The sequence below is a fragment of the Jaculus jaculus genome, chromosome 10 (genome assembly GCF_020740685.1).
Source record: "Jaculus jaculus isolate mJacJac1 chromosome 10, mJacJac1.mat.Y.cur, whole genome shotgun sequence".
NCBI lineage: Eukaryota > Metazoa > Chordata > Mammalia > Rodentia > Dipodidae > Jaculus > Jaculus jaculus.
Window position 1 is genome coordinate 12,490,613 of NC_059111.1, and position 13,690 is coordinate 12,504,302.

The 13,690-nt window shown below is 56.4% G+C and overlaps 1 protein-coding gene across 1 annotated transcript in view; it reads right to left on the reverse strand.

Annotated features, from left to right (window-relative positions):
• Positions 1–13,690, reverse strand: part of Igdcc4 (immunoglobulin superfamily DCC subclass member 4) — a 44,968-nt gene that overhangs the window by 2,925 nt on the left and 28,353 nt on the right. Inside the window, exons 6-19 of the mRNA XM_045160610.1 lie at positions 13,376–13,531; positions 11,681–12,094; positions 10,735–10,899; positions 9,917–10,054; positions 8,569–8,742; positions 7,464–7,700; positions 7,240–7,341; positions 4,357–4,540; positions 3,785–3,912; positions 3,399–3,569; positions 3,124–3,261; positions 1,622–1,727; positions 990–1,218; positions 490–651 (exon numbers count right to left, since the gene is read on the reverse strand). Coding sequence (XP_045016545.1) covers positions 490–651; positions 990–1,218; positions 1,622–1,727; positions 3,124–3,261; positions 3,399–3,569; positions 3,785–3,912; positions 4,357–4,540; positions 7,240–7,341; positions 7,464–7,700; positions 8,569–8,742; positions 9,917–10,054; positions 10,735–10,899; positions 11,681–12,094; positions 13,376–13,531 — 2,504 coding nt within the window. The remainder of the gene's footprint in view (positions 1–489; positions 652–989; positions 1,219–1,621; positions 1,728–3,123; positions 3,262–3,398; positions 3,570–3,784; positions 3,913–4,356; positions 4,541–7,239; positions 7,342–7,463; positions 7,701–8,568; positions 8,743–9,916; positions 10,055–10,734; positions 10,900–11,680; positions 12,095–13,375; positions 13,532–13,690) is intronic.

Below are 13,690 nucleotides of genomic sequence, written 5' to 3' on the forward strand. Positions count from 1 at the left end.
GAGCCCCTGGCAGCGGCCATCACTGAGACCCGAAAAGTGACCAACGCTGTGGGGTGGGGTGGGCCTGACCCTCCCTCAGAGTAGGCACTGCGTGACAGGTGCGAGACAAACAGGGACTGTCCCCGAGGAGACACTCAGAGACCCCGGCAAAGGCAGGGAGACACGGACTGTGTGACCCGTTTGCTCTTGTCCAGACTTCCAGAATGAACCGGGTCACAGTCAGGACCTCTGTGACCAGCAGGCAGGGCGGTGTGCACAGGGCCAACGCTGTAATCCCGCTGCGCCCTGCTCAGGTGCAAGCAGAGGAAGGGCCAGCCCCAGACCAGCCTGCCTGCCACCCACTCACCTGTGGAGGCTCCTGGCGACACTTCTGCCCCCAGAAAGGTCCCCAGCTAAGTTTCTGGGGAGCTCCATGCTCTCGACGGCACAGTACGCCTTCCTTCCTGAACCCCCCCCCCCCGCCCCCGCTTTCCCCCCGGGGACACGGACCTTGATGGCATCATACACCAGTGCCTGCAGCAACAGAGTCTGCCCAGTTCCAGCTGGAGGTAGAAGGGCGCGGGTGAGAGCGGGCCGGGGGCCGCCCTGGGGCAGCTCGCAGCCTGCCCACGAGCTTGCCCAGGTGGGCCCACCCGGCTGAGCCCAGGAGATCTGCGGAGAAGAAAGGACACTGGGGCACACACAGACACTGGCTAGAAAGAAGGACAGGCAGGAGGGAAGTAGGGCCCGGATTCTTTCCAGAAGGTCCCTGCAAATCCCCTCTGCCAAGCCCACGGCTCGCCAGCTAACGGAGGCTTCCTCACCACAGAGGTAGGTAGGTAGGATGCTCTGCAGGGGCCTCACCTTAGGGAGCGGAGGAGGAGGGGTTCTGGGTGCTCTGAGAAACCCTGAGCCGGGCAGGCCCAGCCAGGGGGACCTTTCGCTGGCACACGCTGTGCTCCAGCGCCCCCTGGTGCTCCCATTTGGACCTACCCAGACTCCAGACCCACCTTTCTCTTGGAGTGACCCCTGCAGTCCGAAACGCTGCCACCCATAAGGCTGTGCACTTCAGCCTTGTCCTCTGCATCTGAGGGTGACGGAGACCAGTCCTGGGGGCGGGGGTGCACGAGGGACTCCAGCTCATGGGCCACAGGGAGAGTGGGGGGAGCAAGGCGGGCTCTGGAGTACAGCGCTGGATTCCCAGGGGTGCCCGTGGAAGACAGGCCTGGGCGGGCTTCCCTGTTAAGGGGCGACAACAGATAAAGCCAGAGGTCAGACCGAGGAATGCCGAGGGATGGGAAGGGCACTGGGACGGGGTCTCTCTGGGCAGGTAGGAAGCTGGAGGCGTGCCAGGATTACAGACCCTCCTGATACATCCCTACCTGAGTTCTGGGAAACCTGAGCCCCGGTCTTGAGGCTTGCAAGGCAAGCACTTTGCCCACCGAGCCATCTCCCCAGCCCTCAGCTTATTTTCTGTGGCCTTCGCGATGGAACCCAGGGCCTCATACACGCTAAGCAAATGCTCTTCCACTGAGCCCTACCCAGGCCTCCACAGCCTGGACTTTAATGGAGTTTTGGGAGTAATGGGGTTCACCCATGTCGCAGACCTTCCTGGAAACCTCTCTGTCGGGGACTGGCTCACCTGTGGGGGCCTCTCCGCAGGCCTGCACACATGCAGGCCAGGAGACAGAGCAGGCCCAGGCAGACACCCACGATGATGCCGGTGACCGAGTGCACGTCCAAGGAGTCTGGCGAGGGGGCGAGAGGTCAAAACAGATCACGGGCAGGAGGAGGACCTGGGCCCATAGATCCAGATGGGGGCGGGGCCGTACTTCTGTAGTGGACCACGGACCTCAGCGCCACCCTTTGGAGGATCGCGATCTTCTGATTCAAGGATAAAAAGCGATGGCCTCATAGGGACTCCTCTCCACAATACCCTCCCAGCCCACCCAGGTTCCTTCTTGCAACACATCCATGTTGTTTCTCCTCACTGACTGCCCTCCCGCCCACCAGGACTGCCCTCACAGTGGCCGTGCAGCCGTGTGGGTCCCACGTCTAGAAGGGTTTCATGAACTCTGCTATTCCTTCTTCAAGGAAAAAAAAGTGGGCCAGGCGTGGTGGCGCACACCTTCAATCCCAGCTCTGGGGAGGTAGAGGTAGGAGGATCACCGTGAGTTCGAGGCCACCCTGAGACTACATAGTGAATTCCAGGTCAGCCTGGACTACAGGGAGACCCTACTACAAAAAATAAGGGGAAAAAAAGTGTGTGTGTGCGCGCGTGTGTGTGTGTGTGCACATCCCACAGCACAGAAACGGAGATCTGAGGACTATCCTGGGTGCTCAGTCCTCGCCTTCTGCCTTATTTGAGGCAACGCCTCCTGTCCACAGCTGATTGCACCACCAGGCTAGCTGCTCCACGAGCTTCAAGTCATTCTCCTCTCTGTCTCCCACCGCTCTGTAGGTGTTCTGGGGTTACAGTCGCCTGCTACCGTGGGGTTCTGGGGACCCCAACTCAGCCCCTCACTCCCATGTGGCAGGCACTTTGCTCACTGCACCATTGTCTCTGCATTAATGGTTCACAATTTTCCCAGAAGGAGATTGCCTGGACTCTCATTTGGCATTGAGCCCTGCAAGTTACCTGGCCAGTCCTGCTGTCCACTTCCAGCACACAAAGCTCTTCACTTCACCAGGCAAACCTCTAACCAAAGCAATCTCTTCAAGAAACTGTCTCTAGCGCTGGGCGTGATGGCGCATGCCTTTAATCCCAGCACTCACCATGGATCGCCATGTGTATGAGGCCACCCTGAGACTACATAGTGAATTCCAGGTCAGCCTGGGCTAGAGTGAAACCCTACCTCAAAAAAAAAAAAAAAAGAAAACAAAAGAAAAAAAGAAAGACAAAACAAGAAAAGAAACTGTCTCTATGCACTAGTTCTCTAAACCACAACATTCTTCCTGACCTGTCAACCAAGCCACCACTGTCCCATCTCACTTTCACCCTACAAATGCATCATGCATCCGGAGGACAAGGGTTTCAAATCAGAGAATAGCGCCCAGAGGCAGGGCCTTGGGAGCCAATCCACGTGTGCAAGGGTCCCAGGCTGTGGGAGAGGGGGAAAGGACTCCTTCCGTTGTGCCTGGTACCTGAGAGGGTTTCCTGGAGAGTGATCACATCCTGCAGGCGGGAGAAGGGCCCGGGCCCCACCTCCGTGCGTGCCCCCATCTTGAAAAAGTACCTGGTGTCACTCTCCAGGCCGTGGACTTCTGCACTGAAGATGTTTCCTAAGGCAGCAAGTGGGAAGCAGAGTAGTGAGTAAGGTCAGGGTGGGCAGCTTGTACCCCTCCTGGAAGCTTCCAGAACACTCTCATGGTTAAAGTACACCTGTGCCAATCAGATGCCTCAGGGTAGGGGTCCTCACCCTCTGTGGTGAGCAGCGTCCACTGGTGCTCTGGTTGCGAGTGGTTGTTGCTATAGAGGATCAGATATTCCACAATCTCGCCATTGGGCTCCGTGGGGGGACACCAGTGCAGCCGAACAGTGGACGGCGTCAGGGGGCTCAGGCGCAGGTCCGAGGGTGGTGTTGAGGGTCCTGGAGTGCAGGGGAAGGGTTGAAGAATCAGAGACATGAGCAGCCCTAAATGTAGGGGTCGTCTATTGGGAATCATGGGGTGTTTTTTTGGGGGGGATGAGGGCCATACAGCAAGGGGGAGGTCTGGTCCTGATTGGGGAATTTCTGGAACTCTGGGGTTCTGAGATGCCTCAGAAGAGAGGGCTGCCCAGGGGAGTGGGGTGAGGGCCACTCACGGTCAGGCAGGGTGGAGCGCTCTACCACTGAGCCAAAAGGCCCATCCATGTCCACGCCGTGGGACTGGACTGCAAACTCATACTTGGTGAATGGCTTCAGCCCACCAATGAGGATGTCTTCTCCAGAACTGCAGGGGGACAAGGGACAGGGCTGGAACCCTCCAGATGCTCCAAGAACCCCAGATCCTCACCTCTGCCCCAAGCTGGACCCCAGGGCCAATCCCTGAGGGAAACTCACAGAGAGGTCTGATATACAGTGCACCGTGTCTCGGCTCTAAGCCAGCACCTCTCCCTAGGATCTTCCACTCCATGGGCCACCTCCAGTGTGATGGGAGGGAAGGGGTCTCTCCCCAGCCAATGGGGGCCTCCAAGCTTGGGGTGACAGATTGGTCCTGCTCTCCACTCCCCAAAGGGTGAGCACAGGTTCTGTTGTGAGGGGACGGGACCCGACAACTCTCCCTTTTCACTGTCACCCTCTGCTCAGCAAGCCGGGAAGAGCCCCGCAAATTCCATCTGCTGTTACCCCTGCTGCTTCTCCCCCCATTTGCAGCACGCGCCAGCCCCCTGCCCACCTGGTATAGTAGGTGACCAGTGAGGCGTTCCTGAGTCCCCAGGGGCCGAATCGCACAGTGTAGTTCACGATCTTGACGGTGGTGAAGTCTGGCTTCTTCCACCGCAGCCAGATGGAGGTGGAGCTGTTCGACTCGGCATGGACATGGGCAGGGGGCAAGGGAGGCCCCCTCTGGATGGGCAGGTCTAGAAGAGAACATCTGAGTGTGTGCGGGGAGAACACTTACAATTCCCAAAGCTCTTTTTCCTTTTCCTTTTTTTTTTTTTTAAATTTTTTTTTTAAATTTATTTATTTATTTGAGAGTGACAGACACAGAGAGAAAGACAGATAGAGGGAGAGAGAGAGAATGGGCGCGCCAGGGCTTCCAGCCTCTGCAAACGAACTCCAGATGCGTGCGCCCCCTTGTGCATCTGGCTAACGTGGGACCTGGGGAACCAAGCCTCGAACCGGGGTCCTTAGGCTTCACAGGCAAGCGCTTAACCGCTAAGCCATCTCTCCAGCCCTCCTTTTCCTTTTTAAAAAAAAAAATTATTTACTTATTTGAGAGAGAAAGATATGGAGGCGGGGAGGGAGGAATGGGCGTGCCAGGGCCTCCAGCCAATGCAAACGAACTCCAGGTGCATGCGCCACCTTGTGCATCTGGCTTACTTGGGTCCTGGGGATTTGAACCAAGGTCCTTTGGCTTTGCAGGCAAGCGCCTTAAGCGCTAAGCCATCTCCAGCCCGCCCCCTTCTTTATTTTGTTTGAGACTGGGTCTTATTATGTAGCCCAAGCCAAGTTCTAACTCAGTCCTTCTACCTCTCCATAGATGGGGTCATAGCTATATGACATCATGGGTTTTTTTGTTTGTTTGTTTATTTGTTTGATTGTTTATTTTTGTTGTTGTTGTTTGGTTGATTTTGGTTTTCCAGGTAAGCTCTTAATCTAGCTCAGGCTGACCTGGATTTTGCTATGCAATCTCAGGGTGGCCTCGAACTCATGGCGATCCTCCTACCTCTCTGCCTCCCGACTGCACCACCATGCCCAGCTCTGTTGTTGGTTTTTTGTTTGTTGGTTTTGAGGTATGGTCTTGTTGTAGCCAGGCTGACCTGGAATTCACTGTGTCATCCCAGGGTGGCCTTGAACTCAGGGTGATCCTCCTACCTCTGCCTCCCGAGTGCTGGGATTAAAAGCGTGCGCCAGCACGCCCAGCACTATATGACACCATGCCTGGTTCCAACCTCCCAGAAAAAAACAAAACAAAACAAAACAAAAACCGCTGAGGCTCACAAGAATTGAAGTGATTCTTGTGCCATGGTCACACATAAAACAGACTGTGAAGAGCCAGTCGTAAGAATGTGAGTGACAAGGTCAGGCATGGTGGCGCACACCTTTAATCCCAGCACCTGGGAGGCAGAGGTAGGAGAATCGCTGTGAGTTCAAGGCCACCCTGAGACTCCAGAGTGAATTCCAAGTCGGCCTGAGCTAGAGTGAAACTGTACCTCGAACTCCATCCCCCCCCCCAAAAAAAAAATGTGAGTGACAGAGATCACCACAGTTAAGGGCCAGGCTGCCTTAGTTCTAATTCCAGCTCTTCCACTTTTCTAGCTGGGTGACTTTGGAGAAATTACTTCATCTCTCTGCACCTCTGTTTCCTATTCTGTAAGTGGATCTAACGACAGTACCTATCTCATGGGGTCGTTAAGGGGCTTACATTAGTTACTGCTTATAAAGCAGGTAGGAGAGTGTCTGACATCCGGTGTGAACTATCTGAAGCTAAGCGTTCATGACACGACCATAATAAACTCCAGGAGTGCAAGGACCTTAGTGGTGCCGTTCACCAGTAAATTCCTGGAACAGAGCTGGCACGTAGTACTCAGCAAAATATTCACTGAGTGAATAAATGAACGAACCGGAATCAGAACCTGGGATTCTTGGCTTTTTTTGACTGACCGCTTTTCCTGCTCCACCATCCGCTTGAGAATCAGCCTGGGAGGCAAAGGGTGGGGGGAGCGTCATGATGGGCCACTAAGGTGCCACAGGGCAGCGTACCATAGGGCAAACCTTAGCCTGAGACCCAGGAGTCTTGGTGTTAGTCTAGGCTTCCTGTGGCCTTGGATGAGTCCCTGTGCCTCCCAGAGCCCCAGTGTCCCCTGTAGACAGATGATACAGATATCATCTCTGCCTAGAGTTACAGAACAACCTGATAGGCCATGTGACAGAGGTGGATGTGTTTGAAAAGATTATCTCGGGGCTGCAGAGATGGCTCAGCAGTTAAAGGCACATGCTTGCAAAGTCTGATGGCCTGGGTTTGATTCCCCAGTACTCACATGATGCCTCCAGATGACAAAGTGGTGCCTCTCTCTCTCCTTATAAAATACATAAATAAATATATATATATACATATATATTTAAATTTTTGCTTATTTTTATTTATTTATTTGAGAGTGACAGACAGAGAAAGGCAGATAGAGAGAGAGAGAGAGAAGGGGCATGCCAGGGCCTCCAGTCACTGCAAAGGAACTCCAGACGCGTGCGTCCCCTTGTGCATCTGGCTAACGTGGGTCCTGGGGAATCGAGCCTCAAACCCGGGTCCTCAGGCTTCACAGGCAAGTGCTTAACCGCTAAGCCATCTCTCCAGCCCCAAAATATTTTTCAAAAATACAAGAAAAGATTATCTTAAAGTCAAACTCGGGGGTCAGTAATCACCCACCCACTGTGAGGTTTCTCTTTCCAAAATCTCCAACAGAGAATAAGGTTGCGGGCCAAAAAGCACGCAAGGTCAGCTTTTCTGGAATAGGTTTCTGCCTGGGAGGTGGAACTGGGGACAGCTGGGCAGCCCCAGCGTCCGGCCTGCTGGAAGGGTAAGGGAACACCCTCAAGCCCTTCTTCTGCAGCCCCTCACCTGGCGTGGGCGCTTTCTCCGTCTTGCCTTTCCACACGGCAGCATAGCCATCCTCGTGCTTGTTGAAGGCCACCAGCTTCACCTCGTAGAGCCGGCCAGGGACTGGGGAAGGCCACAACGGTCACTGTCCCCTCCCCAGAGCACACTCCCTCTCCTTCCCAGTGCCCAGTTGGTCTGAACCCAGGAAGCTCTGTCCATCAGGTCCCCTCCCCAGGCCTCCTCACCTAGCTGGGTCAACTCATACTGCTTCACTTTCTTCTTGAGTCGGACGGGTCCCACGTCCCAAGCTTGGTCTCCTCGGCCCCCGGGGGGACGGTCACCATTAGCTTCCTCCTCGGCCCCCACTTCACGCCAGTAAAGTTTGTAGCCAGAGATCTGGGTGGGGTGAGGGGGTGGCTGCCACGACACGACCAGCGACTCCATTCTTGCTCGTACCTTCAACTCTGCAGGGGCAAAGGGGACTGGGGACAGGGGAGGGGGAGAAAAGAGGAATAAGGTGGAGGCCAAGGAGGGAGGCGAGGGGGAGGGGGAGGGGAACCGCAGCGTGGCAGCTCTGTCAGTGTTTTCCCAACGCGGCATCACTCGGCCGCCATGCTAAGGGCCAACCTGGGCTTGAGCCTTGCATGCTGGGAATGCAGGGGTATCTGCTGGGTATGTACAGAGGGGTCAGCAGGGCCCCACAGTACTGGGCACAGAGGAGTCTCTGCAAGGGTCCTGAAGGAACAAATGAAGGCAAGAGGCCTGGAAGGAGGCCTAAAGCCATAGTCGGGGGAGTCCCAATTGGACCCCAAGAAAAGGGGCTAGCTATAGGTCACACTGTCTGAAGCACTTCTCAGACATATTTTAACTTTATTCTCACAACCCTGAAACGTAGTAAAAAAAAAATAGCATTATCTTCATTTTGCAGATAGAGCTGAGGCTCAGGGAAGTTGAGTAACTTGTGTTAATGTCAGAATCCTGTGCCCATTTTGTCTGCATTTAATCCCTCCACTATTTGGGGCCTCTAGACACAAACAACAATTATGACACTCAAAGGACCTACTTCTTTCACAAGTTTGTACTGTGTGCTAAGCACTCTATTTACAACGCATTATCAATCCTCAGGGTCCCCTGGTAGTAATGAGGCTTCAGCATGGTGAGTGGCTGGTCAGAGGTCACAGTGTGAATGGAAAGGACACCCGAGCCGAGCCATCACCTCCCTGATGGGCGAGCAGGGGAGAGTCATAGCAGATCTGTGATAGATGGGGTTGGGGGGACCCTGGTTCCAAGGACATAGTACCCCCCAGCTGGCCACACCCACTGCCCATGCTGCCCCCTGTGGCCCCATACCATGGCTCTGGTTGTGCACCCCAGGTGTCCTGTGCTGTGTCCACTGGGAGGGGGCTCCGTAGCCAGCCCCCGTGCCTGCCGAAATCCGGACCCGGTAGACCTTGTTTGGCTGAAGGGAGTTAAGTGTAAGCTGCGTCGCATTTCCCGGCACCTCGGTGGAGAAAACCTGGTCTGCTGGGACACAAAAGATGGGCTGCTGGGTATCTACCTGGTGCCATGACCCTTAAACTCACTGCGCTGACCTCCGCACTGCCGAGTCTGAGGTCCTCTGGGTGCTGGCACAGGCTCCATGTGGACGCCGAGACAGCTCATCAAGCTCGGGCTAAGCAGGAGCCTGCCCCATGCCGCGCCAGCCTCCTTCCCCAAACTCACCAGCACACAGGCGGCCCGCGGCTGACTGTGGCCCCTGGAGCCCAGAGCCTGGTGCCGCCTCGAGTGGCTTCCTGGCCTGCTCACCACCTCTGTGTCACCCTGGCCTGATCCTCTGTCCTGCTCACTCTCCATGCCCTTCAGAACCACAAAGCCTCCTCCCGACCACCTCCATCTCCCCAGCCCATGACCCATTTTTTTTTCCCAGTATAACAAATACACCTTTGACCTCTCAATGCTCACTTTTTATTTTTGTTTTTGTTTTTTCAAGGTAGGGTCTCACTCTGGCCCAGGCTGACCTGGAATTCACTATGTAGTCTCAGGGTGGCCTTGAACTCACAGTGATCCACCTACATCTGCCTCCTGAGTGCTGGGATTAAAGGCGTGCACCACCACGCCCAGCTCAAACCCAGTTTTATGTGGTTCTGGGGGCAGACCTTTCGGCTTGTATCTGCTAGGCAAGCACCCTACCAAGAGAGCTACATTCCCAGGCCTCATGTGCTTTATCGACTGAGAGGGCTACACGGGTAATAAAGGGCAATTGTTTGTTTCACAGGTAAGGAAACTGAGGCAGACACTCCACTGATTACACACTGCAGCCTCCTCCCTCTGCCCCCAGCCACCCTCTCTGCCTTCCCTCCTGCTGCCCCCACAGCGCTTTACTTTTTTAATTTGTATCTACTTATTATTTATTTGAGGCAGAGAGAAAGAGAGCGAATGGGTGGCCCAGGGCTTCCTGCCACTGCGATCATGAACTCCAGATGAACGCAACCCCTTTGCGCATCTGTATATGGGAACTGAGGAATCGAACCCAAGCCATCAGGCTTTGCAAGTGAGCGCCTTTAACCGCTGAGCCGTCTCTGCAACCCGCCCAACTGTCTTTTCCCAGGGTTGGCCGGTCCCTGCTCCCCGGACCCTGGCCCCATCCAGCAGGGCAGCGCTCCCCACTGAGGACTCCCCAGCACCCTGGCCCACTCACCTTCCTTTCCCAAGCCGTACTCTATCTTGTACGTCACCACCTGCCCGTTGCTCAGGCTGGGGGGCAGGGGCAGCCATGCCACCCTGATGTCCGAGGGGTTGGGGCTGGACAGGGCGAGCTGGGGCGCTGCGCTGGGGACTGAGACAGAAGAACAGCCGGGTGAGCTCTGCTCCACCAACGTGGGGGGGGCCAGGTCAGGAGTGGTCAGGGACTTGCCCAGGACACACAGCAAGTCAGAAGGAGGCCCAGGCCCCAAGATCTGAGGGAGGAAAGGGAGCCTCTCAGGGGAGCTCCGAGCTGGGGGGACGAGGGGACATCCTTCCCACCCCGAGGTGGTGTGAGGTACCAGCTTCCTCAGCCACTGGCTAGATGGTACATGGGTGTTGGGCGTGTGATAAAATATGGGGAAATCACAAGACCCAGACTCAGGTCCTGGCTGTCCTACTGACCTTGGGCAAGTCACTTTCTTTGTTGTTGTTGGTGGTGGTGGTGGTTTTTCAAGGTAGAGTCTCACTCTAGCTCAGGCTGACCTGGGATTCACTATGTAGTCTCAGGGTGGCCTCGAACTCACTGCGATCCTCCTACATCTGCCTCCTGAGTGCTGGGATTAAAGGTGTGCGCCACCATGCCCGGCCACTTTTGTTTTTATGGACCTCAATTTCCCCAATTTTACACTGGGGAGAACCTCTGGCCACTTATTTTCAGGGCACAAAAGATGCTGTGGGGTAGGGGGAAGGGCCCTGGGGGATACACCAGTGAAGAGAAGGGAGCCCCCACTCTGAAGGAGCTCAGGGTGCCTGCTGCAGGTTTGGCCCTACCATCGTCCAGTGTGTGCACCAGGGCGGGGCTGGAGGTGCGGCTGGCCCCCAGCTGGGAGTAGGCCACCACGTAGAACTCGTAGTCCGTGTTGGGCTCCAGGTCGCGAACTTGCAGCTCTGTGGTGCCGTTGTTCACTGCAAACTGGTATTCCACGTTGTCCACACCTGAGGTGCCGGCAGAGGGGGCAAGGGGCCTGTCACAGGACCACCCCAGCCCTGGCCAACCGTCGTTTGTCTAGCACTCTAGACTGAGGCACAGATAATTAAGTCACCCCAGACAATCTGAGCTGGAGTATGACCTCGCTTGACCTACTGGTCCTTTTATTGTGTTGATTCCAGAACCTGCTGGAAGTTCCTTCTGATGTCTAGCCGAACTGGCTCCTGCTGCAGTTAGCGAATTGGATTGGTAGATTTCTCATCTTCCCGGAATGCCAAAGAATTTTACCCTGGAAAGAGAAGCATCTCCCCTACCCTTTACTTCTTTCTATCTCTTTAAATATTTACTTCCTTTTGTTTTGTTTTGTTTTGAGGTAGGGTCTCACTCTAGCTCAGGCTGACCTGGAATTCACTATGTAGCGCGGGCAAGAGAGAGAGAGAGTGAGTGTCCACCAGGACCTCCTGCCACTGCAAATGTACCTCGTTTTAGCGGCTACTGGGAAACTGAACCTGGGCTGTCAGGCTTTGCAAGCAAACACCTTTAACCACGGGGCCATCTCTCCAGCCCCTCCCCCCCCCAACTTTCTCATAGCAAAGATGGTTGAGAGAAGTGCACACAAGCTCTCTGGCACAGGCTAAAGAACGTTCTAACAGATAAGGTGGGTGCATGCATCTCCCCTGTGGGCTATGCTATCCAGTCCCCAAAGGTCAAGGTCAAGTCATCCAACCTTCACCCTCTTCCCTACGTGCCCTGTGGAATCGGGGAGCCCCGGGTCATGGGTAGACGTACCCCGAGCCTTCTGGTAGTGGAGGGAGAAGCCAATGATCTGCTCACTGTGCAGCTCGGGCCGCTCCCAGGCCACCAGCACGGCGGAGCTGCTCAGCGGCGTGGCGGTGACCCGAGTCGGGGCGCTGGGCAGCCCCTCGCGCACCACCACGGCCAGCGGAGCGGCGGCGCACGCCGTGCCCGCGCTGTTCTCGGCCACGCACTGGTAGTAGCCGGCGTCCTGCAGGCCGATCTGGGTGATGACCAGGCTGCCGCCGCCGCCCTGCACCTTGACGCGCCCGTTGGGTCGCAGCGGCGCCCCGTCGTGCAGCCAGCGCAGCGCCGGCCGAGGCTCCCCGGACGCGCGGCACACGAAGCGCGCGGTGCTCGCCCGGCTCCGCGACAGCGCCTCGGGCGCCTGCGAGATGACCGGGGCCGCTGCGGGGCGGGAGGACAACGCTGGCTGACCGCGGGGAGAGCCGGCTCTCCCCGCGGTCCCCCCCCCCCCCCCGCTCTTTGCAAGCCCCGGCCTCCCCTCCCCATTGCTCCCTGTGCGCAGCCGCCGGTCGGCCCCGTGGGCCTCTCCCGCGCCACCGGCCCGGGAACCTCCTTCTCCCTGTGCCCCAAGGCCTCCCACTCCTACCAGTTACCCCAGTCTGCAGGAAGGAAGTCTGGCTCCCAATGGTTGGTTTGATACAGGGTCTCAAGGCACAGGCCTCCCAAGTGCTGAATTACAGGAGCGTGCCAGCCTTTCCCTTTCCCTTTCCCTTTCCCTTTCCCTTTCCCTTTCCCTTTCCCTTTCCCTTTCCCTTTCCCTTTCCCTTTCCCTTCCCTTCCCTTCCCTTCCCTTCCCTTCCTTCCTCCTTATTTTCATTCCTTCTCCTTTCCCCTCCTTCCCTTCCCTTCCCTTCCCTTCCCTTCCCTTCCCTTCCCTTCCCTTCTTTTCTTCCCTCCCTCCCTTCCTTTTCTTCATTCCTTCTCCTTTCTCCTTGTTTGAGACAGTGTCTCTTATGGAAGCCCAGGCTGGTCTCAAACTTGCTTGTTATTTGCTATCAAGTATGACCTTGAACTTCTGAACTACACACACACACACACACACACACACACACACACCTTTCCGCTGGGATTTATAGGCCTGCACCAACATGCCCGGTTTTAGGGGGAGCTGAGAATTGAACCCACAGCCCCATGCATGGTAGGCAAGCACTCTTTTAACAACTGAGCTACATCCCTGATTCCATGTCCCGCTTCTGACTCCCCCAATTTTTAAACATTTGTTTATTTTGTCTTGTCTAGGTAGAGTCTCGCTCTCGCCCAGGCTGACCTACGTAGTCTCAGGGTGGCTTCCAACTCACAGCGATCGCCCCCTACCTCTGCCTCCCGAGTGCTGGCATTAAAGACATGAGCCGCCACCACGGCCGGGTAAACGCCCCAGTATTTGCAAACACCTAAACCGCCTTATTTATTATCTCCCTCGATAACCTCGACCCACTCCTCCCAAAGTTACCTAAACCAGGCCTCAATCCCGCCTCTGGTTCCATGGCCGTCCATTCCTGACCCAAACCTCCGCTACCAAGAATCCCCCCCCCCCCCCGCGCGCGCGCCTTACTCAATAGGGGTACTTCCTTCCCTCCCTCTTCCCGTCGCACCCTCCAGGATCGCACCACCTCCCACCGCCACCCACCGGCTCGCTGCCACCCACCGGCTCGCTCCCCTTACCCAGCACGCGGAGCTCGGCGGCCGCGGTGGCGAAGTGGCGCGTCAGGGGCTTGTTGGCACGGCACACGTAGATGCCCGAGTGGCGGGGCTGCGCGCTGGCGATGAGCAGGTTGGTGCGGCCCAGCACGATGACGTCGGTGGAGATGGGCTTCCCGTCTGGGGAGGGGGCGCACGGCTGGGACTGGCCCTCTCCACCCAGTCGCCTGGCCCTCAGAGCCCCTCTACACCAGGGGCAAGCGACGAACACAGTTCCTCCCGGTCCTACCTAATCTGGTGGCCCTGATCCCTATCAGCTCTGCGGGTCATGGGGTGTCG